This window comes from Lepisosteus platostomus, chromosome 19 (genome assembly GCF_059453375.1).
Source record: "Lepisosteus platostomus isolate fLepPlt1 chromosome 19, fLepPlt1.hap1, whole genome shotgun sequence".
NCBI classification, from domain to species: Eukaryota; Metazoa; Chordata; class Actinopteri; order Semionotiformes; family Lepisosteidae; genus Lepisosteus; species Lepisosteus platostomus.
In genome coordinates, this window is record NC_142629.1 from 1,020,916 (window position 1) to 1,045,948 (window position 25,033).

The following is a 25,033-nucleotide window of genomic DNA, read 5'->3' on the forward strand; positions in this document are numbered from 1 at the left end:
TGCGACGAGCGGATAGTAATGTATAAATGGCTGGGTGTCTGTCTGCAACCCTTCTGAATGTCGATTGCAACACTGAGTTTGCGTTGAGCAACAGGTATTAAGATGGATTTCTTTCTAATTTTTCTTTCTGATAAAGGCAACCGCCTCAGCAGGGGGACTGTGCTGCTAGAACACGTTACAACATCGCTTCTTACTAACAGCATGGGTGTACCAGTAACTTCACCTTTGGAAAATTAAGTCTAATTTCAAAATAAATATATGAGAAGGGATGAAATACTTGTTGTTTCTGTGTCTCGGCTGTCACTGCCTTTCCACCATTTTAGAAAAGAGGTTCTGATGGGAAAACGTACAGGCCATCTGCAACACCTGTGTGGCATCACGTTTTCTTCATACAAGGTGTTTGATTAATTGTGAATGAGAAGTCCTAAAGATTAGAAACGAAACGCTTTGAGCAATTCAAAATTAATTTTAAAAATACCACACATATGGAATAAACCCATGTGATGTAAATTTACTGTACGTTTCACTGAAACATACTTGCCGTGCTCGTATGCGACGCGACTATCAGAACAGTACAGCAAACACATAATAGCTCCGTTTCAATACATAAAGGGAATATGTTTTAGATGGATGTAGCGATATTTTGAGAAGAAAATCAATATCCATAATGAAATGAATAGGGTAGTTGAAATTTTCAGTTGTTTATTACATGAGAAACATACGATCATGAACTCTCTGCACTCCGTCGGAACCTTTCTTCCGAGGTTCACGCGAATATCCGACCACATTAAAGAGCCGTACTCAGGTGCTCTGCTGTCAAAAAACAGGAAGGATGTGTGTTTTTCTTGCATGATTTGTAATTTAAAAAGCACAGCCCGGTTTGCTTACGTGATACGTGGTGGTAGGTAAGTTTTTTTTTTAAGTGATTTATTTTGTTACTGTAGGCAATATGCCTGAGCTGTTCAGCACAAAACGAACAAAAGTAGTGTGTTATGAATGTGCCAAATGAAACAGAGCGCAACAGAGGATAAATGTGGATATTCCAGCAGAAAAATACTGATTTTCATCCGGTACTTCTTCCTGGACTTAAACTGAGTAAAACAAATGATTTTATTTTCCTAAACACTTACGTTAACAAACCAACACCCCTGTTGGGAGTTTCACATTTCCTTCACTGGGGCTGTTGTCTTGTTTAAAGCAGAAGTCTGACCGTTTTCTGACTTGTAAAAATCAGCGAAATGTGAGCGATCTTTTTATAGTCTCCTTTCATAGACAGATGCAGACTGTGGTTAAAAGCGATCTGTTTACTTTGGTTGTGGGCTGCTCTGGGTAGGTTTCCCCTTGGCTATAGAGCTCGCCTGTTTCCACAGAAACACTCTCCTCAGTGGATTTCATGTTCATGCAGACCCCTCGTGCTTTCATAAACCTTACATAAATCACAGTTCTTAATAATAAGGCTGAAAGAGTCTACGATACGGTGATTAATGTGTCTTTATCCGGGAAATGTGATTTAACAGTGCCAGATTGTGCGTTATGAAGTTCGTCCGCCAGTCACATGCTCTGGTTAAAAGCTCTCAAGCGCTCTCGAACTGCCGAGAGGCAACTTGAGAACTATCCGATTGTATTGTGAATATATGCATATTTAACAATGTGTTCGCTGGTCGGCAGCTGTTGCCTGGTGCTGATTCTGGCATGTAAGTATAAAACAGAACTAACCCACAGAACCTTATTCATTAGAAAAGGCATTTTTAGTTTAAACCGATAGTCTCTGACATATATGCAACCATTGTGGAGTTGGAAAATATTTTTGTTTCATTACAGTCCAGCAACATCAGAGCTGTCATAACCCTTATCTCTCCTCCTGTTTACATGTGGTATAGTGTTTAGGTGTTATTCTTTGACTTGTGTTCTGGGGTTTTCGTGTCCAGAGAAACAAGGCATGCCCGCGCAGATTACCACAAGGAAGCAGTTCAGAGGAAAATCACACTAATGCTGATGATCAGGTAAGATGATCACCAGTTTCTTACTGTTTGAACTTGAGGAATCTGGCAATAAATCAGAGTGAATAACACAACGTCCACAACTCCTGTCATGTCATGACATGGCTGTGGACCTGCGCCTGTGGCTGGAAGGTTGCTGGTTCAAATCCCGCGGCCGGCAGAGGAATCCTACTCCATTGGGCCCCTGAGCAAGGCCCTTCACCCCAACTGCTCCAGGGGCGCCGTATAAATTGCTGACCCTGCACTCTGACCCCAAGCTTCTCTTTCCCTATCTGTGTGCTTACGTGTCTCATGGAGAGCAAGCTGGGGTATGCGAAAAGACAAATTCCTAATGCAAGAAATTGTATAGGGCTAATAATGTGGTCTTATCTCATCTCATGATCACGAATAGAGCACAGAGATATTTAGCAAACGGAGCTGTTCAGATTGTCCTTCGTGAGGTCACCTCTGTCCCCCCATCTTTCCAGTCCCAGAATGGCCACAGCAATCCAGGAGAAGCAGTACGCTCCAACCCTGCTGAACTTTTTTGTTTACAACCCAAAGTTTGGACCACGGGAGGGAGAGGTGAGGACCAATTTTCTTTGTGCAATGTCTGATTTGGTTTTGGAGTGCATCGCAATTTAATCTTTTCCATCACATTCACAAGCTCTTAATCTCAAGCAGTCACAAAAGGACATTTGCGGAGGATTTTAAGATTAGTTTTGGATGTTGTGGGAAGTCTTTGTCTGAGTAATCTCCCAGGGCAATTTCCCAGTGAGATGGACCAGCTGCCCAGAAGGATTTATTGTGGTTCCAAATCTTGTGAATGTAGTGGCATAATTCTTCACGTTTCCTGTTCTTTTGCAGGAAGAAAAGAAAATACTCTTTTACCACCCAAATGAAGTGGAAAAAAATGAAAAAATCCGCAATGTCGGGCTGTGTGAAGCTATTGTACAGTTTACTAGGTAATGTACTGTTGCTAAGCAGAGGCAGTCTTTTCCAATAATTAGTGTTAAAATAAATGTGTGGAAATTACACATGGCTACAACATAAAGCTTGAATTTAGCTCTGTAATGCAAATGACTGAGAATTTATTATATTGAGCTTCAGCGAACACCTGACTTCAGTTTTTAACAAAATTTGACATGCACAGGCAAAATAGGTAAATTATATTAATTTACATTTAAAATGAGACGCTTCAGTCCCAATTGTCTAAAAGACTGTACGACATGCTTTTCAGGGATGTTCTCCCTGTTCTGTCCAGTCTCACTAAGTTAAATGATTAATGTTCATCTTTTCATTTCACAGAACCTTCTGTCCAACGAAGCCTGCCAAGTCTCTGCACACCCAGAAGAACAGGCAGTTTTTCTTTGAACCAGAGGAGAACTTCTGGATGGTTATGGTATTCTTTCAACATGCTGTTAAATTAACCTCAGTAATAAATCTTGGTTTTGACACTGTAGGCAGCTGTATTAACTGCAGCTGTTGTCGTAGTTATTAGATTGGAGTCTTAAAAATCTGTATAAAAAGCGAGCAAAGATCTGGGAGTCCTCAGTTTGCCAGGCGCCTGCGAGTCTGCACTGTTACCTGTTTCCTGGAGCTCTCATGGGTGCTGTGGGAACGAGGTACAGGCAGCAGAGGACTGAGGTGCATCGAAGTTACTTGCTTTATACTAGCTGCATCCGTCATTGAGTCGATACAGCATTTTGCAGCTCCAAATTTGCAGTTCTGTGCTTTTTTTTTCCAATGGTAGTGTCACTTGCAGGAGCCTTGAACCTGATCCTACTGCTGACCCATCCTCCCTTTGTGATTGTGTCCAGGTGGTGCGAAACCCGATGACTGAAAAAACCAACAGGGAGGGCAAACCTACTGTAGAATATCACGAAGAAGAAATAATCGTAAGGACTTCTGTTGGCCACCTGTGTCTTCTGCAGCACGGGAGGGGACCCTTGAGTTTCCTTTATTTAATACAATTATAGTTGTGCCTGTCAGATTGCCCTTGACAAAAAGAAAGCATGAACAGGTTTCCACCCGTAGGTTGGTAATGTCCTCTGCTCATGCTTATGACTTAAAAGAAGGGAAATAAAAAAACCTTGCTCTGGCAGTATTAACTATCAATTGATTGTTACATTAATAAAAGCTTTACATTTTCCTATTATAAGGGATTTTGAATGCAAGTTGTTTTTTCTTCTTTTTCCTTCCTTGGCGTTTGCATCTACGTGTATATAATGTTCGTTTTTGGTGGGGGGTATTGTTTTGGGTTTTTAAAAGCCTGAGTGAAATCATGTCAGAGGCTGGCTAACTTGTCTTGTGATTGCTTCTAGGATACGGTGTATGGAGCAGTACTGCAGCAGTGCTATAATATGTACAAGGTGAGATTCATGGACACTGAATGCCCATTATGAAAGACATAAGGATTTAATCAATTTACCATGGTTTGGCCGCCTGTACCTAAGGCTTCTTGACCTATATGCCAGAGTCTTCATTCAGATTACCATTGGAAACATGAGTGCAAGAGTTAACAGAATCTTCCTTTAGAAAAGATAGCCATTTTGTCATTTTCACCTCTTGACACCTTTTTCCTTTTTAAGTATCAAACGCCTGCTGTGTGTCTAACAAGCAAAGCTCGTTCCTAAAGGGATCTGTTCTGTTTGCAGCTCTTCAACGGCACCTTCTCAAGAGCAATGGAGGCTGGAGGAGTGGAGCTTCTCAAACAAAAGCTTGAAACCTTCTTCTACCGGGTAGGATGGTGTCCAGAATGTCTTTACAGCCGGCGCCCAGAGTAGGAGCTCTTTGTGCCGGTGCAGTTTTAGCTCTGCCTCATGAGACGGGTCGGAAAAGCCACGCGTCACGGACCTGACTTCAGAGCAAGCCTCTGCCACTACACGACAACGCAGAATGAGTTTCTGAGCCCATATTTAAACATTTCACTGGTCATGGCCCATCAGGACAGTGTTTAGAAAATTTTAAGAAAATATGCTTTCTGTAACCAGTTTCACCAGTATGATTAATGAAATATGAGTGGGAGGGGAGGTTACAGCTAAGAAGCAGTCTTTTTTTGGCATGTGGTACTTGCATTTAAAAGCGGGCCATGGAGGTCAAAATCCCGAATGTCGGGGTTTGCCCGAGGAAGTCTGCAGGTTTCCAGTTCTGCTGTGGAGTGTCGTCAGCTCCCCAGGGCCGGGTGATGGTGTGTAGCTGGTCCAGCAGCACTGGGGTTGGGTGAGCTCCAGCTGGCCAGTGGGTGCACAGCCTGCTTACGGGCCAGCGAGCCCTGGGGCTTCTCAGAAAGCTGTGACATCTGCCCTGCCCGTAATGGCCGAGCTCTCGTGCAGATGCTGTTTTAGCACTGGCATCTCCTGTCCCCAAAAATAGAAGCACGAAAAGCCGTTTCTAAATCTGAGCGATGGATGAATCGTCTTAAATAATACAAAGAGTTTTCCTTTGTTGTTTCCCGTTCTCTTGCTGTAAGTCTCGTCTCTGTGAAGAGGCAAAGAGGCTGAAGCGGTTTTCTGCTCTCCTCCCCGCACAGTATCTGCAGACGCTGCACCTCCAGTCCTGTGACCTGCTGGATGTCTTCGGGGGAATTAGCTTTTTCCCCCTGGACAAGATGACCTACCTGAAGATCCAGTCATTTGTGAATCAAGTGGAGGAGAACCACAGCCTGATCAAGTACACGGCCTTCCTCTACAATGACCAGCTGATCTGGTATGGCCCGGACGCGCAGTGCACGCACACACTCTGATCACGGCAGCGGGGGATACAAGTGCATAAGAACAAAATGCAGATAATGGCACGGTAATATTCACTGTAGAAGTAAAAAAAAAACAAACAAAAATTGGGATACCAGAAACGAATGTTAGGTAAAACACTTTCTATTTTCATTCAAATGTTTTTATAATCTGTAGCCTTTGAAAGTGTGTGCTTATGCTGTTTAACCTGTTTTTATATCCATAACACTCTTTCTACTATCCCGCTGATTGCCCTTAGGAGTGGGGAAAGGGATTGTAAATTCTGTCCCTGTAATACTATTATTACTAATATACCAACATACAGGGATCCCCTTCCTTTCAGGGTTTCTGATTTAGGGGTGCTTGAACTCTGAGTGCAGCAAGCCCAGTCACGGACAGAATCCTTACTGGGTGTCAGGATGGAGCACGCCACATTGTAGCTAGCCTGTGAAAATAGCTGCATGCTTGTCAGCCACTTTTAAATCAGTTAGCCTCTGCCAACAGGCCCACAGGTGAGCAGTCCCTGGCTGGAGAGAGGAGAGAGAAATCCAATTAGGTCTGCAGTATTTTTGTCTGGCCCGCAGCCTCTTTTCAGTAAATGCACACAGTAATCTGCTTTCTATTTTTATAATTTGCTCCCTGCCTCCTTTTTTAACTCTTATAATCTCACAGTGTGTCATGCTTGTTTGAAGCCATTATTTAAATCCAGCGTGCTCACATTTGATAAGACAGGCTGCCTTCCTTCCTCGATTTCTCATTATTTTAATAGGAAAAAAGTGCCTTTGCAACTGAAGGAGTCTCCAGCAGCCTGGAGAGTCTCCAAAAAGTTGCACAATGGCAATATTCAGCTCCAAGCCAACTATATAGAAATAGCAATTAAAAAAAGACAAACACTCACATGTAAAGGTTCAGAAACCTGTACAGCGTAGGAGACCAAGACCATATGAACACATTAGTCTATGGGGAATAATGCCCCTTTTTATACTGCATATTTTGTGTGTAACTCAAAATTTTGAAGGTGCTCCTAAATATCTGGCACGAGAAACAGAAGATGGTACAGTGCATGGAACATGTTTTAAGCAGGTGACCAAAGACTGGAAAAAAAACTCAATGTATAGTAAACCTCTAATTCATGCATTTTCTTTTGGCGTGAATTAAAAAGAAGATGGAGGTTTACTATACATCGTTGGCAGTCTGGCAGGTGGTGGCTCCCAGCCAGTGTGTTGGAGTGTTGTTGCGGTGGTGTCAGGCGGGCTGGGCCGAGCTTCCCCGGCCTCCTTCAGTGCTGCCCGAGTCGAATTACCCATCTTGATGGCGATGATGATGATTTTCTCTCCAGTCTATCTCTGAAATGCGTGCCGGAGAAGACAAGCACCATATAATATTTAGCGCCTGAAAAATAGACGCGCAGATGATGCCGAATCGCTGTAATTGAAACCCACCCAGGGCGTCTCAGCTGTGGGTAATTGTTGCGGCGATTACTGAAGTGTCACAGCTGCCCCTGGCACACAGCCTTCCAGTAGACCCAGGGCTCCTGAGAGAGGACAGAAATAGATGATGGGTTCCCGCTTGTCATTTAAGGCCTTCTACACCCTACTTCTCCAGTGTCAGTGCAAGCCTGTGTATGCAGTGTTGCCTGTATGTTTGCATGCGTACTGCAGTGCACATGTATGCCAGCGCCAGCAAGTACAGAGGCCCCGTTAGGCTTGATGTGTTTTTCAAGCATTGCAGTGCAAAAACGGTCTGAATTATCCCCTTATGTTAGCACAGAGCACTTCAGTCACCTCTTGCTAGATTACCGTTTTAAAACAAAATAATACAAAATCTGTTTTTAAAAACTCAGCAGGGCCTGCAGTTCCCTCTATCTTCCTCCCTTGCTTGTGAAAATCCAGTTTTAATAGGCTTTGCTTTATCTCTGTTGCTTTCAGCAGTGGGTTGTTTAATTGTTTTTTGTGGGGTTCAGTCACAAATGTAATTGATTACTTTACATCACTATGTTTTCCCTGTATATCAGGGTTGTGCAGCTCTGTGTGATACAGCAGGAGGTGATGCCATACTGTAGGTGTTTTACAGTGTATCGGTTACGTGTGCCAGACCTAGTTACAGCACCATGATGCTCTGGTCAGCTCTCAAATAACAAGCTTTGTTATTGTGATGCCTTTTGTTTAGTTCAGTATCCGTATAAAATAATGGATCTGAAACATAAGCCTGGGAAGATTAGATGACACCTCCAGTAAATTTTTCTTTTATTTGGAAGCCTTTGAACCTAAGACACCCCTCAGTTTTAAATACAGGAAGCCCTTGATGTGTGAGCCTTCTACATTTCCAAACCTATATACACATGCAGTATCTCATAAGTGCTAGCCAGGATTATGTTGTCTTGTAAGCACAAGCAATAAATTATGGGAAGGTGAATATTAATTAGCTCTCCCCATTTCACAACATAAGAAAGCCGAGCTGTCTGGAGAGATTTCTGATTTTGATTTGTGTTTATGAAGTCAGAGTAAGAAGAGATGGGCAGTTGTTTCTCCCTGATTGTAAAACAGAACCTTGAAGTTTACTTCCAATACAGTAACTCAGGTCAGTATAAAGGAGACAGTTGCTCCCTGTCTTTGCCCTGCAGACCTTAAATCAGTCGTGGAAGGAGAGAGCCCACAGTGACACTACATCCTGGGTAGCACACGGGGAGATCATGCAGACTCCTTACAGAACACCTCACACCATGCTGCACACGAGGCCGATAAACCTTTGTGTTAATATATGACAACCCTGATTCATGAGTTTGCTTCTGGCTCGCATTCCATCTCGGACCTTAGTGGCTTAATCCAACCAATTGAGAGGATAAGAAACGATCATGGATCCAATTCAAAGGTTCCCATGGTGGCCCAGGGGTGCCTACCACTGATAAAAGATGTACTAAAGCATTTTTATTCCTGTTTGCTTGCGATCAGGAGTGGGCTGGAACAGGATGACATGCGGATCTTGTATAAGTACCTGACAACGTCGTTGTTCCCCAGACACCTGGAGCCAGAGGTGAGCCTCCTAGCTGTTCTTTCCGGGGGCGTCCCTTCACCTGCGATTAAACCCAACCTGGGGTGGGGGTGGGGGGGTATGGTATGGTATGGAGGAAGGCTTGAATTACACACCTGTTAAAAACCACATGCTGCTGGTGGTCCCTGTAGTGATGAGAGAGTGGCCAGCCCTGGCAGACCTGGGCAGGCCACGCCGGATTTGATCAGTGGGATTTAGAAACGGCAGGCAGTACAATCTCTGTAATGCAGATCTGCTTGTGTTTTGGTCCCAGCTGGCTGGAAGAGACTCCCCCATGAGGCCAGAAATGGCTGGAAACCTGCTGCACTACGGAAGGTACAGTATCTCTTGCACCTTCCCTTGTATGGTGAACTGTCGGCCACTGAGGCAGCAAACCATCGGTCTTGGAGATCAGGAGAAGCACTGTGAAGGAGAACTGGGAACCAGTGTGAACTGAAAACATGTGAAAACGCAGCCACATGTGGGCTGTATCCTGCTGGTGTGCTGTGGAAGGCTTCACGGCAGAATTGGAGGAGATCCTGTTTAAAAAGCCTGGATTGGGGGCTTAATCTCCCAGCATTGAACCGTGTATAAAACGGTTATCTTCACTAGAAAAGGTCACATTTCACGTTGAAAGTCTAGTCCAAAAGGTGAAGCACATTCTATACACCCATCAGTTCAAAATAGATGTGATTCAACTATGTTGTGCAAAATTTCTGTTCCAAATTGCAATATATTATGCAAATAAGCACTAATTAGACTAGACTTTCAACGTGAAATGTGAGCTTGTTTCAGTGCAGATAGCTGTTTTAAAAGCAAAGCGATTCATTTCATGATCACTGTTCTTTGTATTTCATATCTCCACTTGCAGGTTATGAGTTTTTTTTCCCCTCTGTCCTTAATTGCATTTGTAGATTTCTGACAGGACCACCCAACTTAAAAGATCCTGAAGCGAAATTCAGATTCCCCAAAATATTTGTTACCGCAGAGGATGGTTACGAAGAACTCCACTTAATCGTCTACAAGGTGAGAAGGACCTTAACACCCTGAATTTTCTGCACCAGAGGGGATCTAAGCAATTTTGCCCACATTTCACATAAATTTTAAAAATTGGATCGCTGGTTAGTGACAATTTCAGTAAAAAGCAGGTATGTTTCAGGATATAGAAACAACTAGCATATTTTTTAAAAGTGCTGTTCTGACAAGTGTAACATTAAGAGATTACAGATATCTTACAAAGTTAAAACACAGACTTGTCTGGTGTTACACATTCAGCATCCTGGTTATGAGCACTGATAAATTTGGCACAGTTCCTCGTTAGGAGGTTTGACTGCTAATCAGCTTTTCTTAAGACTGTTTAAAGTTTATTAGGTCATTGGAATGGTAAATAAAGATTAGAGATTAGCCTTTCAGTGCTAAAGGCCCTAACATAAGCAAAGCTGGAGCAAGACAGTGAGAGGATTGATTTGATTAAGCCAGTGTTTTTCTACTGCTGGAATGTACTCGACCTTTCACTGTGTTTTCACCGAGTTTATTTTCATGAGTTACTTTCATTGTTTAAAACTCACCAGGCTGTTGAGGAAAAGCAAATTTAGTCAGCTCCACTTCTAGTGTGAATAAAGGTGGGTATTTTCTGCAACACTGCACAATTATGCCCAGCAAAAGTTCAGCCTTCACAATCTTCAGCCAGACTGCTTTTTTTCTCTTATAAAAAGGAGCTGATGGACCGATATGAGGCAGGATTTTCTTTAGGATGAGCTAAGAAAACAAAGGTCCTTTCTTTATGGATCTGAATATTTGAGATTACTCCAGTATTTGAGGTTCTGGAACTTGCAGGCCTTTGGGGCACTAATGCAGCCTCTCATCTGTGTCTTGCAGGCCATGAGCGCGGCTGTGTGCTTCATGATCAGTGGTAAGTCCAGGACAGAACCCCAGGATCACCTCAAAACGGATGAAATAAGTACGGGTGTGAAGGATGTGCTTCCCAGCGATTCGCACTCGGAGTTCAGTATTTCCTGTCTAGTTTAAAATAAACATCTTCCCTGGAGTGGAAGTGGGGACAGGCCAGTCTGCCCTGGGGTTTTCTCTCGATGCGGAGGCTCCAGAAGGCGTCGTCCCAGGCCACAGCGCAGTGGGGAGGGAGGGGTGGGTCAGCCTCTCTGATGGCCGTGTGGCCGCCTGTGTTCCTGTCCCCTGCAGCGTCCGTGGAGCTCACCAGGGAGTTCTGTGAGCAGCTGGACAGCCTGGTGGGGCCGCAGCTCACTCTGCTGGCGTCCGACATCTGCGAGCAGTACAACGTCAACCGCAGGATATCGGGGTCAGTGTCGGGGCTCTGGAGAGAAATTAAGGAGATTTCTACTGCGATTCATGAAGCGCGTTAAGATCGCTCCATACAAGGGGTTAAGGATTCCAATTTTCTTGGAAAACCTTTATATTTGCAACTACATAATCTAGCTGATGGATCTAACGCTCCGAATTCAGGAATATACAATTAAGAATAGTAGTGCCATTTGATCGCAAGCATATATGCACTCATCGTGGTTTACAGTCAGAGTTTTGTTGAATTGTACTTGTTCTAATGTTCACATGCAAATTTATTTCTCCTGACAACATTCCTGCTCTTGTGTGGAGTTAGCCTCTGTGCAGCTTTGTGGACTGAGTGGTCAAAAATTGGGATTTGGGATTTGTTGTGAATGTAGGGTGGGCCTAAATTTTGGAAGCTAGATCCTATCTGCATTTAGAAGCATTCGGAGAATTAGATAAGATCACTTTATTACCCATATACAATTTCTTGCATTAGGAATTTGTCTTTTCGCAGGCTGTTACTACAGTCTCACTTCCAAGACAACTTGATGGGTGTTTTTTGTATCATCCTCATGAAGAATAAACTAAATAAGTAATGTTTGCTAAAATTCTTTTTGTTACAGACTTCAATTAGGGTGCTGCTTGGGATATGAGGAGGTGCAGACACCGCAATTTAGCAGAATGTCTTGATCGCTCCTAGAATTTGCTCAATTATTAATGCCTTTGTTTCATTGTCACTAAAACTAGTAGTTAGAGCAGTGTCAGGCTCGCCTTACTGATTAGGTCTGTCTGAAACTTTAATGTCTAAGCCGTCTTCCGTTGATAACAAATTGATAAACCTGCATCCTGTTACCGTAAGGATAGAGGAGAAAACAAACTCCTGCGCTGTGCAGCTGAAGTTGGTAATAAGTCATAATAGGAGTCAAGAAGCATTTAGTTTGTTTTGATTCAGTTTGCTTTTTTTTTTAAATATAACTATTCCTTTCCCGTTTGATCAAGTCACTTGATAGCATGGATCAGGGTGAATGTCATAAAACTTTCAGCGGCTGTATCAGAATTAGAGCAATTAATGTAACAAGGGAATAGGATCTCATTCATTATGTACTGACAGACAGCATGTCCCATGCTTGCTGAAAGATTTTATTTCTGCTTTTTATACTGATTTCTTCCCCCACTAATAAACTGATGCCTTATCTGAAGTTGCAATCAGATCCTGATGTACTTTTCAGGATTTTACAGTCAAAATTTTCTGGTCTATCATGAGGCACATCACATGCCATGTGGATGCTGCTGGTCACAGTGAATTTGCAAATCCCTTCAGTATGTAGGGGAAGAGAAAACAAATTAAAGGGTTTTCTTTTCCCTTTCCAGAAAATTCAAAATATGAAAAGAGGCCAAAAGAGTGAATAAGACTAAAACCTCAGAGGTGGCAAGTACAGATGCTGAAGATGATTTGGAGACAGTGTGCAAAATTACTGCCATTAACAGTACTGAATAAAATCCTCAGTCGCAGAGAGTGGGAATGTTGCAGCCGGTGTACAATAAATAAACATTAGAAATGCGAAATATGCTTTGCTGAGCTGTTATTTGTCACTGTCTGCAGGCCAGAAAAAGAGCCGCAGTTCAAGTTCATCTACTTCAACCACATGAATCTCGCGGAGAAGAGTACCATCCACATGCGCAAAACAGCCAGTGTGTCCCTCACTTCCGTCCACCCCGACCTCATGAAGATACTGGGCGACATTAACTGTGATTTCTCCCGGTAATCACACATGGAATCGTCTCCAACATCTTTGTTGCTTATGAAGATAATGAAGCGAAGTGTTGTCTGCTTTTCTTCTGTCTTGAAGTGATGACGGGATGGTGTGTTGCCTTAGCAGGTTGATGACAGGGAGGCAGGGGGCAGGGGGCAGGGGGCAGGGGGCAGGGGGCAGGGGGCATAGGGGTGATTGCTGCTGTCTCTGTTGCAGTCAAGAGCACAGCTCCTGGGTCCTGGGATCATAACCTTATGTGTGGAGTCTGCGTGTTGTCATCGGGTAGCTAGGATGTCTGGCTAGTTAACTTTGACTGCCTTCATTACTGGGTGTCCCTGTGCGTTAGTGTCTGAGTGTGCCTTTCGATGGGTGGTGGTGGCTGGTGTCTTGTCTGTAAACCCATCATGTGCTTTTTCAATGGGCTCCAGCTTGCTTCGTGCTTATCAGAAATAATCGGTTTCCTTATAATGGTGATTTGTAACAGGAACTACAATTATTTTTATGTTGTGTTATAGGGTTGATGAGGATGAAGAAATTATTGTCAAGGCGATGACTGATTATTGGGTTGTAGGCAAGAAGTCTGACCAGAGGGAGCTATATGTCATTCTGAATCAGAAGAATGCAAACTTAATTGAAGTCAATGGTAAGTAATAGTAACTTTTTTTTTTTGTGAAATTGTATTGATCTATTTTGACACACTCCGAATGCCAGAGTGCTCAAGTAATTGTACTGTGCTCCACATCCAAGGAAGAGCAGTTGAAATATTTAAAGGTCATTTGTATATGGGGAAATAAACATTTTTTTTTCTAGTGTTTTAAAGTATTCTCAGAACTCTTCCGTTAAAGCACAGTTACAGGAGCAACTAGAATCCAAGCTGCAAAAAGTTATAGTTTTATCATTCTGTAAATACAAAACCAACTTTATGGCTAAGCTAAACTTTTCAAGCCAGGTGTGTGACGACGTCTTTACATGGCATGTTTGCACTCCCTGGTGTTTGGCTTGCCTTGTGACTCAGAGGTTCAGCATAGAACCTGCAATCCTGTCACAGCAGGGTTTAGTTTCTGCTTAGTACCAGATGCTGCCACTAGCTCTTAGCATTATCTGATAGCACTCTACAGACGCGTTCATGCAGATTTAAGACACTTCACGGAACTGTGAATAATTTAACAGAGGCGACATTTGTGAAATTCAGAAACGGATGATCGAGTTGATGTTTTGATTAATTTAACCATATTTATTTGCAGAAGAAGTGAAGAGACTGTGCGCCACACAATTCAATAATATTTTCTTCTTGGATTAAAAAGAGGAAGCAAGATTGAAGCGGATTTCTTTTTAAAATAAGACTGGTGGACTACGTTTCTACTACACTATTTAAAATGGTCACCTATGCTGAGTAACTCACAGCATAGTTTGTAATGCAATAATTGCATTGTAAAAAAACTATTCACTTGTGTAATTTTTCACATCATGCAATTTTTAGATTTTTATTTAACCGGTAAATTGGCTTTCATTCCTGTAATTAACTGTAATATCAAAATTTTACTGTAAATTAAATATTAAACTTAAAACGTGTATATATAAATATATATTTGTGGCTTGTATAGATTGCAATGAACTGTGTGTGATTTTTTTAAGACCACAATGACGTTTATTATAAAATGCAGGATCTAAACCTTGTCATTCTTGAATCAAGTCTTTAATTGTCTCTCTTTCGTTGGAATGCCATCATGTCATCTATGTCTGGTTTGTAAACAACAACCTGTACTTTCAATAAAATGAGAAATTCTGCTTTTCCTTTGTGTTTTATTTTTTGTTTGTGTGAGGTTATGAACCTTTCTCATAGCCCCTTATTTAACCAAAAAGTTGTATTTACCAGATCGTAAGTTCTATAGCATTTCTCCCAAAATGACTTGAGCAGAATCGTTAACATAGTAATGTGTTCCCGTTAAGAGCTTTAGGGGCAGAAGGCCCAGAATGCAATTTAGCCAGGACATTAGGTTTAAGACCCCTGTTCATCGAGGCTTGTGATGACGGCACGAACATCTGACTCACTGGGAAACGGAGACACCCAGGCCTCTACCTTCTCGGGGACGTCTGCTCTAAGGCACTGCTCGTGAAGAAGTTGTTGCGTCCTTGTGTTCTAAAACCTGTAATAACGTACAGTTCAGGATAACGTTTGAAGCTGTACAGTGAAATTGAGTCCATGGAGAAGTGTCATGATGCTGTTGATCGCAGGGCCGTGTGTGCTTTGCGTGCACGTGTTTTTGCCACAGAAGAGAGCTGCTTGTGAATGAAGGGGAGGCTACTGAGCTGACCGGAGCTGCGCTTTACTTTCTCTTCCGCCTCCCGCTGCCGGGGGAGGGCTTGGTGATGCTGGGGGCCGAGGCCACGGCCACGGGAGACGGGGTGAGGCTGGCATCTTCCTCCTGGCCCTCGGCCCTCTCGTCCCCTTCTTCCTCCTCCTCTTCCTCCCGGTGGCGCCTCTCGTCTTCCGCCTCCAGCAGCTCCTTCAGCCTGCGATCGACAAGACGGATGCCACTGAGGTGGGCCATGGCTGCCTCCGGCCTACGGCAAGCCGGCTGCTGATGGTTACCTTACATTAATGAACGACTATCCACGCCTGTCGCATGGCTACATTGGACACATTATCATGCTTGGAACGGACACCAGCCTGAGCTCTGTGTTTTATGCAGACGGGGGGGCATATGAATGGGCCGCTGCAGGCTGGAAAGGGAAGTGAGGCGCTTGGGAGGGGTTTGAAAGAGCGCCCTGCCCTCTGACCTGGCTGCTTCTTCCACTCTGGCCTTCGCCATCCTGGCCCGCACCGCCCGCCGCCCGCGCTCCTCCGCCACCTCCCTCTTCACCAGCAGGCTGTGCTCGTACGAGGGGAACAGCTTCTGGGTAAAGAAGATGCGCATCTGCTGTATCCAGCACTCGAGCTCGCTCTCCGGCTCACTGGTGCTGTCCTCGCCGTCCTCTGGAACAAATTAGAGGCGTGGAAAAGAGTGCTTACAAAAGGGGTTAGTCCCTTCATGTCCTTTAATGCGACTGCTCTGATCCCTCTACCACAGGTGACCTCTAGAGCCAAGTCCGTCTTCCACATGGCAAATGACATTTTACTGCCCTCTTGTGGAACATCCAGAATGACTGTGAAAACAGTATTTCAAGTCAAGAGGGTCGCTCAGTCAGCAGTACGAACTAAATCACATTCCTTACAATATCAATGCAAAACAAGCTGCTGCAATAGAAGTGATTAAAAGTGATAGGAATAGAGATAGGAAGAGTCATTCCTTAATGGAAGGACACTGGAGGATGCAGCTCCCTGTGGATCTCCTTGCAGCATCAAGAATGAATCTGTACTTTCAGTCTGGTGGAGCCCAGGTGTGCGAACTTTGCAGAGGCAGCAATAAGGTGAGAATTAGAGATGGTCGGGTAGAGGAGTGCACCTGAGCCATGCTGCGGTGGAGAGCTGGGCTGCTCGGGGTGCAGGGCAGGCATGGAGCGCACCAGCTCGGCGGCGCCCCCTATGCCATCCCGTCCACTACCAGCGGAGTGGGAGTGCGCGGACTGGGGGGCCGAACCGCTGCTCGCACCTCGACAGACCAAACACACAACCTGAGATCACCGTCCCATCCCCAGCCCCACAGCTGCAGAATAAACTCCACACGCCCACCTCACCAGAACGTCATGTACAACCGGACAACCAATCAGCGTGCCTAAACAATGAGCTTGAAGCACTGGTGGGATAACAGTTCATTTAGAAATAATTCATGTTTTACACTGTGCATTTCTGAAATCTCAAAAATAATTTATCTGCATGATGTTTAACTTGCCGTTGTCAGCTCTTCATAAAACAGTGAATTAACTGAAGTAACCCATCAGTGACTAAACGCACCATTTACTATGTATAAATTGAACTCTGATGTTAACTACGTAATCATAGATCTTCATTATTTAAAAGAGAGTCTCAAAGCAATTAATAAGAACATTTGTAGTAAGTTGATTTAGAGGATAAGCAAACGTGATTCTATTTCTGAGTTGCATGTACGATAGGCCTTAAATGAATAATAATCTTATAATAAAAAGTTACCAGCTGGGTGTCCTGGCTGTGTTTTAGGGTTTGACACAGATTTCCCACTTTGCTTAAGATCTCTTTCTTCAGACTCAGACGGTTTAAGCAGCTCTTTGGATTTTCTTGCCTGAGAAAAGAACACAAAAGCTCAATATCTTCTTGCTTCAGCTTTTTTCAGTACCTATCGATATGCCTAGTATTATTAGCACAATGGATCTTTTTTCGGTTCCAACTTGGATTGTTCAAATCCTTTTTCTGCTAAAATTATTTTAATAATACAATATTTAATAAATGACTTTGAAGGTGCATCCACAGTCTTTCCAAAGTATTATGCTTTAGTTCCCCTTATTACAGACACCTTCTTTAAAACCATCTACATCCTCTGAACAGGCTCCTCCAGCATCGTTCTTTCACAAACCTCAGATTTCTTTGCTGCGCTTGATTGAGATGTGCCGTGGATGCTGGATGACTTTAGGGGGAGCTCGTTCTGAGCTGGGCCGTCTTCTTTATGTGCCCCGTCCTGTGTGACGGCCTGAAAGGATGAATGACAGCAGGGTATTTACTGTAGCGGATGACAAGTACCGCACTAACCAACACTTACACTGCAAGTCATGTTATGAAGGCAAATGATTTTAAACCTGCCGTCAGCCCAAATCAGGAGCCAAACGTTTCTCTCTTGCTCACTAAACAAATGGCGGTTCTTGAGGGATAATGACAAGCAGGTCAGGTCAACTTTACCCCACCTGTTCTCAGCTGGAATCGTCTCCTGAAAGGTGCGTACACTGTAAGCAGACCCCTCTTCACACTGCATCGCCGGCTCCCCTCCTGCACCCCATCTTCACCTGTGCAGCTCCCCCTTGGGTGACCCCTCACTCTGCGGGGGTCCTAACCCCCTCCTCCACTGGCCCACGGCCAAGCGGGCTTAGGCATTTGTCTCTGTGCCTTGAGCAAGGACCCGATAAACATTCTCAAACGCATCTCGTCCACATGTTGTCATTCCTCGTGAAAAGCAGTTAACACCTTAAAGGTCAGCAGAGGGTCCTCCTCTGTCCAGGTCAGGCATTTTCCCAACCATGCAGGACGAAGCTTGTGCGATACCAGAATAACTTTTTGCATCATCTTGCAGAGGCTCGCTAAAGTGCGGAGAGTTTTGCCACAAAAAATGAATAAGCATCATACATACACTTATAAAGTGTTGGATTGTATGCGATGAACTCAGTCCATCACTTGCAGAGTGCACCATTTCAAGGGTCCCAACCTGAGCAGAAGGTGGCAGCGTGCCACGCTGAGTGGGGCTCTCCCTGCGGTCCCCTCTGGGGGGCTCCTTGGTCAAGCCCCCTGATTTCCAATCATCCAGGAGGCTCTCGGACAGGGTCCTAGTCCCTCTCGGGATGCTCACCTCTGCACAACCCAGCAGGGCTTCAAAGAACTCCAGGAAAGTCATCTGAATTTCAGATACATGGAGACAGTACACTGTAGAGCTGAAGGTTTCAGTCAACAGTTAGCATGAAGGATGAGATCAGGGCTAAAACATCTGTAAAGCTTTCTCAACCGAGCGTATTGTGTCATCAGAGGTTTAGTTTACTTTCCATTTAATTTGAAGTCCATAACTTGGACCCAAAGATGCCTCAGAAAGGACAGAAAACACATACTGTAGATAGATGTGACCTGCCCTTTATAACTCTTTTGGATGCAAAACAGAGTACATAGCACTGACATTGTTATTTCAAAATGTTAATGCCTACGTTTCATGATGTAAACCGGATGGGCTTTTACACATTTGTTTTAAAGGTCTCATCACCTGGTTTGATAAAAACACTTCTTTTGATTGAACAGGTAGTGACAGACAATGTTAAGGGGTGTGCGGATTGTGCAGGAAGCACACTCTTTATCCAGGAAGAAAGATGCACTGGAATTGTGCTCTGCCATCAAGAGACGTGCATTCTATGCACATGAGAAAAGGTTTTGTGCGGTTTGCTTTTCTACGGACACTTGTACTTGATACCACACAGCCATCTCACCTCCAGCTCTAGGTTACTGTAGGTTCCATCGTAGGCTGCAGGGCTTTCAGCAGCAAGAATCTCCAGGACCTTCCCAGTTGTCAGCTCTTCACTATAGAGATTTAGATCCTGGAGCGAAAGAGTCAATGCATCCATACATTTTTTAAGAGTAAGAAACGCACAGCTTATGGAAGCAAACTACATGCTGCCAGCAAAGCAAGGTGGGGGTGATTTATCAATTCCCAGTGAGGATCTAAAGACCAGAGCGCACCTGCTGAAAGGAACCTTATATTTGTAATTACGAAACGATAAGAAAATAAGAACACAAGTGACCTTTTGCCAACACAACAATTTTGTAAAGATTTGCCATTACTTGTAAATAGTAAGGATTTATGCATCATACATTTCTGTTTCAGCACAACAGCATGCACAGATACCTTCAACATCCACACGAAGTCCCGCATGTTCATCGTGGGCTCGAAGGGAGCCTTGGAGCTCTGCTTGCAGTAGGCCTTGTGTATCTCCCAGCACTTCTCCATGTAGTTCACAGCAACAACAGCACACAGGTGGTTGCTGAAGAAATTACCTACATATAATTTAATGAAGAAGTTCAGGTGGGTAGCTATGATAATATATAATTTAATGATTTTCGCAGGAACCATGAACACTACAATTTGATTTAACTCAGGATTCTTCCAGATAAAAAAAAAACATGCTGCCATTTCTGCTAAAACTAAAGTCATGGAGATGAAGAAAAAAGCAAAGTGAAGCTCACTAGACAGCAAACTTAGTTTTTCCATGCCTCTGTTCTTTCAATCTCTTTTCCTCACCTTTCACGTTCCTTGCATGAGGAATGATGTTGTCTCTCACCAACTTTGAAAAACAGGATGCTAAAACAGAGCCTTGTGACCTGAAATGAGAGCGGTGTCTTACTCTATTGCTTTCGTGTATCATGTAAGGCTTATTTTAGGTGCTTTCCTGGAGTTCAAGACTAATAACTATTAAAGTCAAGCCATTATCTTTTAAACCATCGCAGTGATATATCAAAATTGGTTTCTACAACTGTACAGCAAAAAAGCTTTTGCAAGAAGTAATTTTCTTAAAATGAAGCAGAGAACAGTCTTTAGAGAACAGCTGAGTATTGATGATGCTCACTCAATCTCTTTGTTGTACATGTGGTAGGCTAGCACCACTATGTTACTGAGGAATGTCCTGAGAAGCACGGTGTCAAACGGGGAATGAATCTCTTCGGGTGCACTGTTTTCTGTGGAAGAGAAAGAAATTTATCACACAGGACTGGTCACACCGGACAGTTGCCTTTTACTTAAAAGATTGCAAGGCTTATTCAGAAACATATCTAAATGAAGGAAGGTGGTTGTCGTGCAAGATGCTGACTGGACAATTAAACAGCCAGACGAGGGGTGAGGAGTGCGACGCGCTCCTCCGTTCACTCACGTTTCCCTCTGCTCTCGACTGGGTCTCTCTGAGTTCAAGAGGGGAAAGCCTGTGCTTCAGAGCACGTGACTCCCACACGCCTGGCGAAGGGACGGACAGCCCCGTCACCGAACACAGTGCGAGATTCTTCCGTCTGCCTGAGCTGACCGAAGAGAGAAAGCAGAACTTGCCAGCGAGCAGCCGGTCGGCCTGGGCCAGGGTGACCTGGCGCTGCTGGATCCTGCAGTCCTTCAGCAGCCTCCAGAACTGCAGGCGGGTCAGCAGGAAGGTGTTGTCGGGCGAGTGCTCGTAGCCCAGGCTGCTGTAAAAGCTGTACACCCTCCTCAGCTCCGCCACGTGCCTCAGAATGGCAAACTCCACCTGCAGGCAGACGGAGCCACAAACTAGATACACAGCTAACACACTTGACAGAGACCTGCTTCTGAGCCTCAGACAAAGCCTTCAGCCTCACGCGGGGAACGCCCAGAGTGTGTATTGCTCACTGGCATACTGGATTAAAGGGTGCATTTAAAGTGACAAGAAACCAAAGCCCTTAATAAAATGTGGGAGAGAAATATTTTTATTTGGTAAAAATCTGTGATCAGACTGCATGCCTGAACAGGCCCTCACGAGTCTGGAAAAAGGATGATTCGTTTGCCCTGTGAGTCCTGAAGGGCGAGTGAATCGTGAACCCAAGGCCTGCGAGCACGGACCTGTTTCCGCTCGGCGTCTCGGCCTGCTGCAGGGAGCCTCTCTAGCAGAGAGTGCAGGTCTAGAGCCATGTCAGGCCCCAGCACAGAGGAAACACCGCCTGGTCTCTTCACGCTTTCACCTGAAACAGCAAATACAACAGCGCACTTTACAAAACCGTAACTGGTCGCGATAGCTTCCACTCATCCCCTTCATCTATGGATCTTGAACATCTAAATTCATGAACCCCAAACAAAACATTTTGAGTTTAATTCATTTTTTTCCTTTGCTTTGAAGGAAAAAAAATCCAGCTACGAAGCTTCAGAAATCCTACGCAGTTAAAAGAGCGGGTTGTGCTCTCAGGGAGGTAAATGCACTTACACACCTTCGCCACAAGGGGGAGTATGAGTTCTGATGCCACTGAGGTCAGGGGTGCTTGTCCCGTCCATGGAGAAGCCTGGAAACTCGGCCATGTGGTCATCGACGAACTCGCCTTCAAACACCCGCCCGTTCTTAAAGACGAACTTTCCCTGGACACAAAGGGGCAGCGGGCGAAGCGTCGTCAAAACGTGTATAAGGCACGGGGCCAGATATGTCTGTTTTCTTTTATCACAGCGTCTGCAAGATTGGTTTGCTCCTTATCGGAAACGAGACAGAGCAGGACGGTTTGGGTGTTAAAGAAGGACTTGCAGCACGAAGACCACGAGTTTACAATTAAAAAAAAAAAATCATGAAAATACCTACAGTAATCCAGCAGAAACCCGAGCAGCATGACACAACGACAAAGGTAGCGAGCGGCTCGGACTGACCTGGCCGTGTTTTTTATTGAACTGCCAGTGTCCATCGTACAGCGCCCCGCTGGCGTAGTAGAACCGGCCGTGGCCGTGGCGCAGGCCACTCGCGAACTCCCCCACGTACTCATTCCGCAAGGGGTACTGCGAGCCCGGCACGCGCTTCAGGAACCACGTGTGCGTCCCCTGGCCCTGCTGCGGGGGGGCAGTTTCAAAAGAAAGACGTACTGTATACATGCGTGAACTTCACACTGCATCTTCCTCTGCTTCACGCGCTTTATGATTGCACGAACTGGAAAAGTTGACAGTTTTAAAAGTCTTCAGTGCTCTCCATTCCCGTGGACACGTATCCTAACAACCGATCAAAAGAAAGACAATACTCTAATCGCGAGCGATCTCTAACCCGTGCTTCAGCTGTGCTTCGGGCAAGACAATAGCATGGAAAAGCAGGACATCCAAATGCCAATACGATCTCTTTCACAGGTTCTGCACAGGGGCTTAAACTATTGTTACATCCAACTGTCTAACCTCTTTACTATGGTGTCTTCATGCAGTACTTTAATTTATATAGTTTTGATGTCCGGCGATATGCAGTACCCCGATAAACTGGCAAAATGTTTCGTTCTCTCGGGGGACTCGGGGGACGGAGATGACTGCACCCACCCCTGTGGATCTCTCTCGCAGGCGGGTCCCCTTACCTGTATGCCGTCTGCCCACTGGCCGCTGTACTGCTGGCCCAGCGCCGGCCACCTCATCGTGCCCCGGCCGTGCCGGGCGCTGCTCTTCCACTGGCCCTCGTAAACATTCCCCGAGCTGTAGCTGCAGCAGCAGAAATAAAAACACAACCGCTCACCCGCAAGGCCAGCGACCAGCCCTCCTTGTCTACATACACACAAGACCTCATTTGTACGGAGAAGCGGCGTGGAATTGGAGCTGCACTCCGAGACGCCCAGACACGGCGCAGAGCGAAACCCCCACTCATACCATCTCACGCCCCAGCCTTCCCTGACGTTGTCCACCCAGTCTCCTTCATACCACGACGTTCCTTCAGCGTTGTAGTAAATTGCTCCCTACAACAGACCGCAAGCAGGAACAACATGAAAGCGATCTGCAGTTTATGTGAGTTAAGGCCATGTGGGTCGTTTTAATTGTATGCGCCATACCAATACGCAGCCAATTAACCTATCACCGTGGGTCCCGGACGAGTTACCTTGCCGTGGCGCTTGCCCAGGTGCCAGCGGCCCGTGTAGGAGGCGGTGCTGCCGCCACACCTGTGTGTGCCCACTCCGTGACGCATCCCGTTCCACACCTGGCCCTCGTAGCAGCCGCCGTCGGGCCACGTGTAAACCCCGTGTCCCGTGGGCACGTTCGCTTGGAAATCGCCCTGAGGAGCAGCGGGGTGACACTGAGTCACCGATCACAATATATCAATCCTGTCCACTCGAGACAGCGGAGCCTCATCCACGCGAACCGTCCGTGAACGCTGACACACAAAAGGACAACAGGCACCACATATACCAATAATCCCTCTCTTTTCTCATCCATCACTTCTTCCAGTTCAGGGCTGGGGGGGGGGTACACCCCGAACACAGACACAGACACAGACGCGCACACTCCCAGTTGTCTCAGAAGCCAGTTCACCTGCCAGCATGTCTTTGGACTGTGGGAGGGGGACCCCCGGAGCACGGGGAGAACACGCAAACTCCACACAGACAGCACTGGAAGGCAGCAATGCTCCCCGCTGCGCTACCCTACCGCCCTTACACTACTCATATATAATCATTATTGCATATGCAATATTCGGTCAAATGTAGTCAGTGCCACCAATGAGACGAAAGCACCGTCAGTCCGCAGACACGCCGTTACAGCTCCTAAAGCGCTCTGGGCTGCGGATGTTTCCAGCCAAGCGCCGATCACGCTGATGGTTGTTTCCGATCACGATGAAGTTTACCTGGTATTGAACTCCGTCAGCCCAGGTGTAGGTCCCCTGCCCGTGCATCAGTCCTTCTGAAAACATGCCCTTGAGGAAAGAGACAGGCCGACACTATTGTTGCTAGGAAGTCGTGCTCATTTTAATCGCTTTCGGGCAACACACCCACCGGTTAAAAAGACTATTGCATTGGGGTTTTTTTTTCCGTCTTAAATCCTCGAACGAGTTTTGTATCCTATATTGTTAAAAAACAAATACAGTTTACCTTGTAGACATGACCCCCTTGAAAATATGCCGTTCCTTCTCCGTGATAGAGGCCGTGGACCTTTTCTCCTTCATACCTACAAAAGGTGACAATATCTTAAAAGATTAATAAATGTGGGGACACCCCAGGAGACACAAAGACTCCCACAGACTCTGTGCCAGTGTAAGCTCAGCGCCCAGCCCTTACCGCTCCACAATGACCTGAGGAAGGACCGGCTCCTCCTGTGTCTCCGGGGGTCGCGGGGGTCCCGGGGCGCGGCCGGTGCTGGCCGGCGGCGACCCCGCGGAGGACAGGCCCTCCTCGCTGTCCCCCGGGGGCGGCTCGGACAGCACGCTGGAGCTGCTCCCGGTCAGCTGGTGGAAGGAGACCTCCAGCGGGGACCTGTCCGCCCTCTTCCTGCGGTCTCCCCTCGCCATCGGGGCGCCCCGGCGGCTGCAGGACACAGATGGACGGTGAGGACTGCGGCTTTCAGACATTCATTTAACAAACTCCCGTACAGGCACAGGTGCCTCAAATGTAACTCATCTCCTACACATTTCGTTCAGAGCTGCGATTTATATTGTTTTGCATTCGTGTTGATAGTGGCTAACCGCATAAAATACGTTCGTAAGAAGAAAAATAAAGAAATGTGAAAACAATAAGAAAAGCATTTTTTTCCCCACACTCTCAACTCACATTTTTATATAATATTCTCACGTATATTTCGGTATTTTTGCACCTCGGTGAAGATCCAGTCTCACACACTTATGACCGGTGGGGATCAGCAGTTGTACCGCAACATAGCAACCGTAACAACGCGACACCGTTGCTAAGGAAGTTTGTTTTAAACTACGGCAAGCGAGAGCAAGGAAAAGAAAAGAAAACGCTTTATCTACTGCTCTGCTGTAACGAGCTCGGTGCCACCTTTTCACAACTTGCAGCTGAGATCGGAGACCCCCCTCTGTAAATGTAGTCTTTAAAATCTGATCGTGGAAAATACTTTTTATACTTCAGCAAATGTTTTAATACCTTAAACTAGTTTGTGTTATGGGTGAAAGCAAATAACTAAAGAAA

General features: G+C 45.3%; 2 protein-coding genes across 9 annotated transcripts; one reads left to right on the top strand and one right to left on the bottom strand.

Moving 5' to 3' along the window:
• Window positions 1–764: 764 nt before the first annotated feature.
• On the top strand, window positions 765–14,591 carry ccz1 (CCZ1 vacuolar protein trafficking and biogenesis associated). Of its 4 annotated transcripts, none has more exons than XM_088612368.1 (17): window positions 765–901; window positions 1,929–2,003; window positions 2,468–2,564; window positions 2,847–2,944; window positions 3,288–3,381; window positions 3,800–3,877; window positions 4,304–4,351; window positions 4,637–4,720; window positions 5,512–5,687; window positions 8,662–8,743; window positions 9,015–9,076; window positions 9,655–9,766; window positions 10,619–10,652; window positions 10,940–11,057; window positions 12,648–12,806; window positions 13,314–13,441; window positions 14,043–14,591. In XM_088612368.1, exons 2-17 carry the CDS (start codon window positions 1,990–1,992, stop codon window positions 14,096–14,098), a joined length of 1,440 nt encoding a protein of 479 aa, XP_088468494.1. In that variant the 5' UTR covers window positions 765–901; window positions 1,929–1,989; the 3' UTR covers window positions 14,099–14,591. The 4 variants fall into 4 exon arrangements, with proteins under 4 accessions (XP_088468494.1, XP_088468493.1, XP_088468495.1 ...); XM_088612367.1 differs by having other exon boundaries at window positions 785–905; XM_088612369.1 differs by having other exon boundaries at window positions 793–905; window positions 1,881–2,003.
• On the bottom strand, window positions 10,256–24,797 carry rsph10b (radial spoke head 10 homolog B). 5 transcript variants are annotated; one of them, XR_015928252.1, is made up of 23 exons: window positions 24,656–24,797; window positions 24,167–24,412; window positions 23,981–24,056; window positions 23,737–23,805; window positions 22,996–23,169; window positions 22,770–22,855; window positions 22,484–22,604; window positions 21,804–21,980; window positions 21,380–21,524; window positions 21,018–21,136; window positions 20,496–20,685; window positions 20,026–20,134; window positions 19,701–19,780; window positions 19,308–19,456; window positions 18,892–18,999; window positions 18,129–18,314; window positions 17,289–17,402; window positions 16,889–16,997; window positions 16,245–16,391; window positions 15,580–15,775; window positions 15,114–15,312; window positions 14,851–14,945; window positions 10,256–11,072 (listed from the first exon to the last, which is right to left on the bottom strand). XR_015928252.1 is itself a non-coding variant. In XM_088612360.1 (22 exons), the coding sequence occupies exons 2-21, from the start codon at window positions 24,394–24,396 to the stop codon at window positions 15,126–15,128; spliced, it is 2,772 nt and encodes a 923-aa protein (XP_088468486.1). In that variant the 5' UTR covers window positions 24,397–24,412; window positions 24,656–24,797; the 3' UTR covers window positions 10,256–11,072; window positions 15,114–15,125. The 5 variants fall into 5 exon arrangements, 3 of the variants coding, with proteins under 3 accessions (XP_088468486.1, XP_088468488.1, XP_088468485.1); XR_015928251.1 differs by having other exon boundaries at window positions 14,851–15,312; XM_088612360.1 differs by lacking the exon at window positions 14,851–14,945.
• Between the last annotated feature and the right edge of the window lie 236 nt (window positions 24,798–25,033).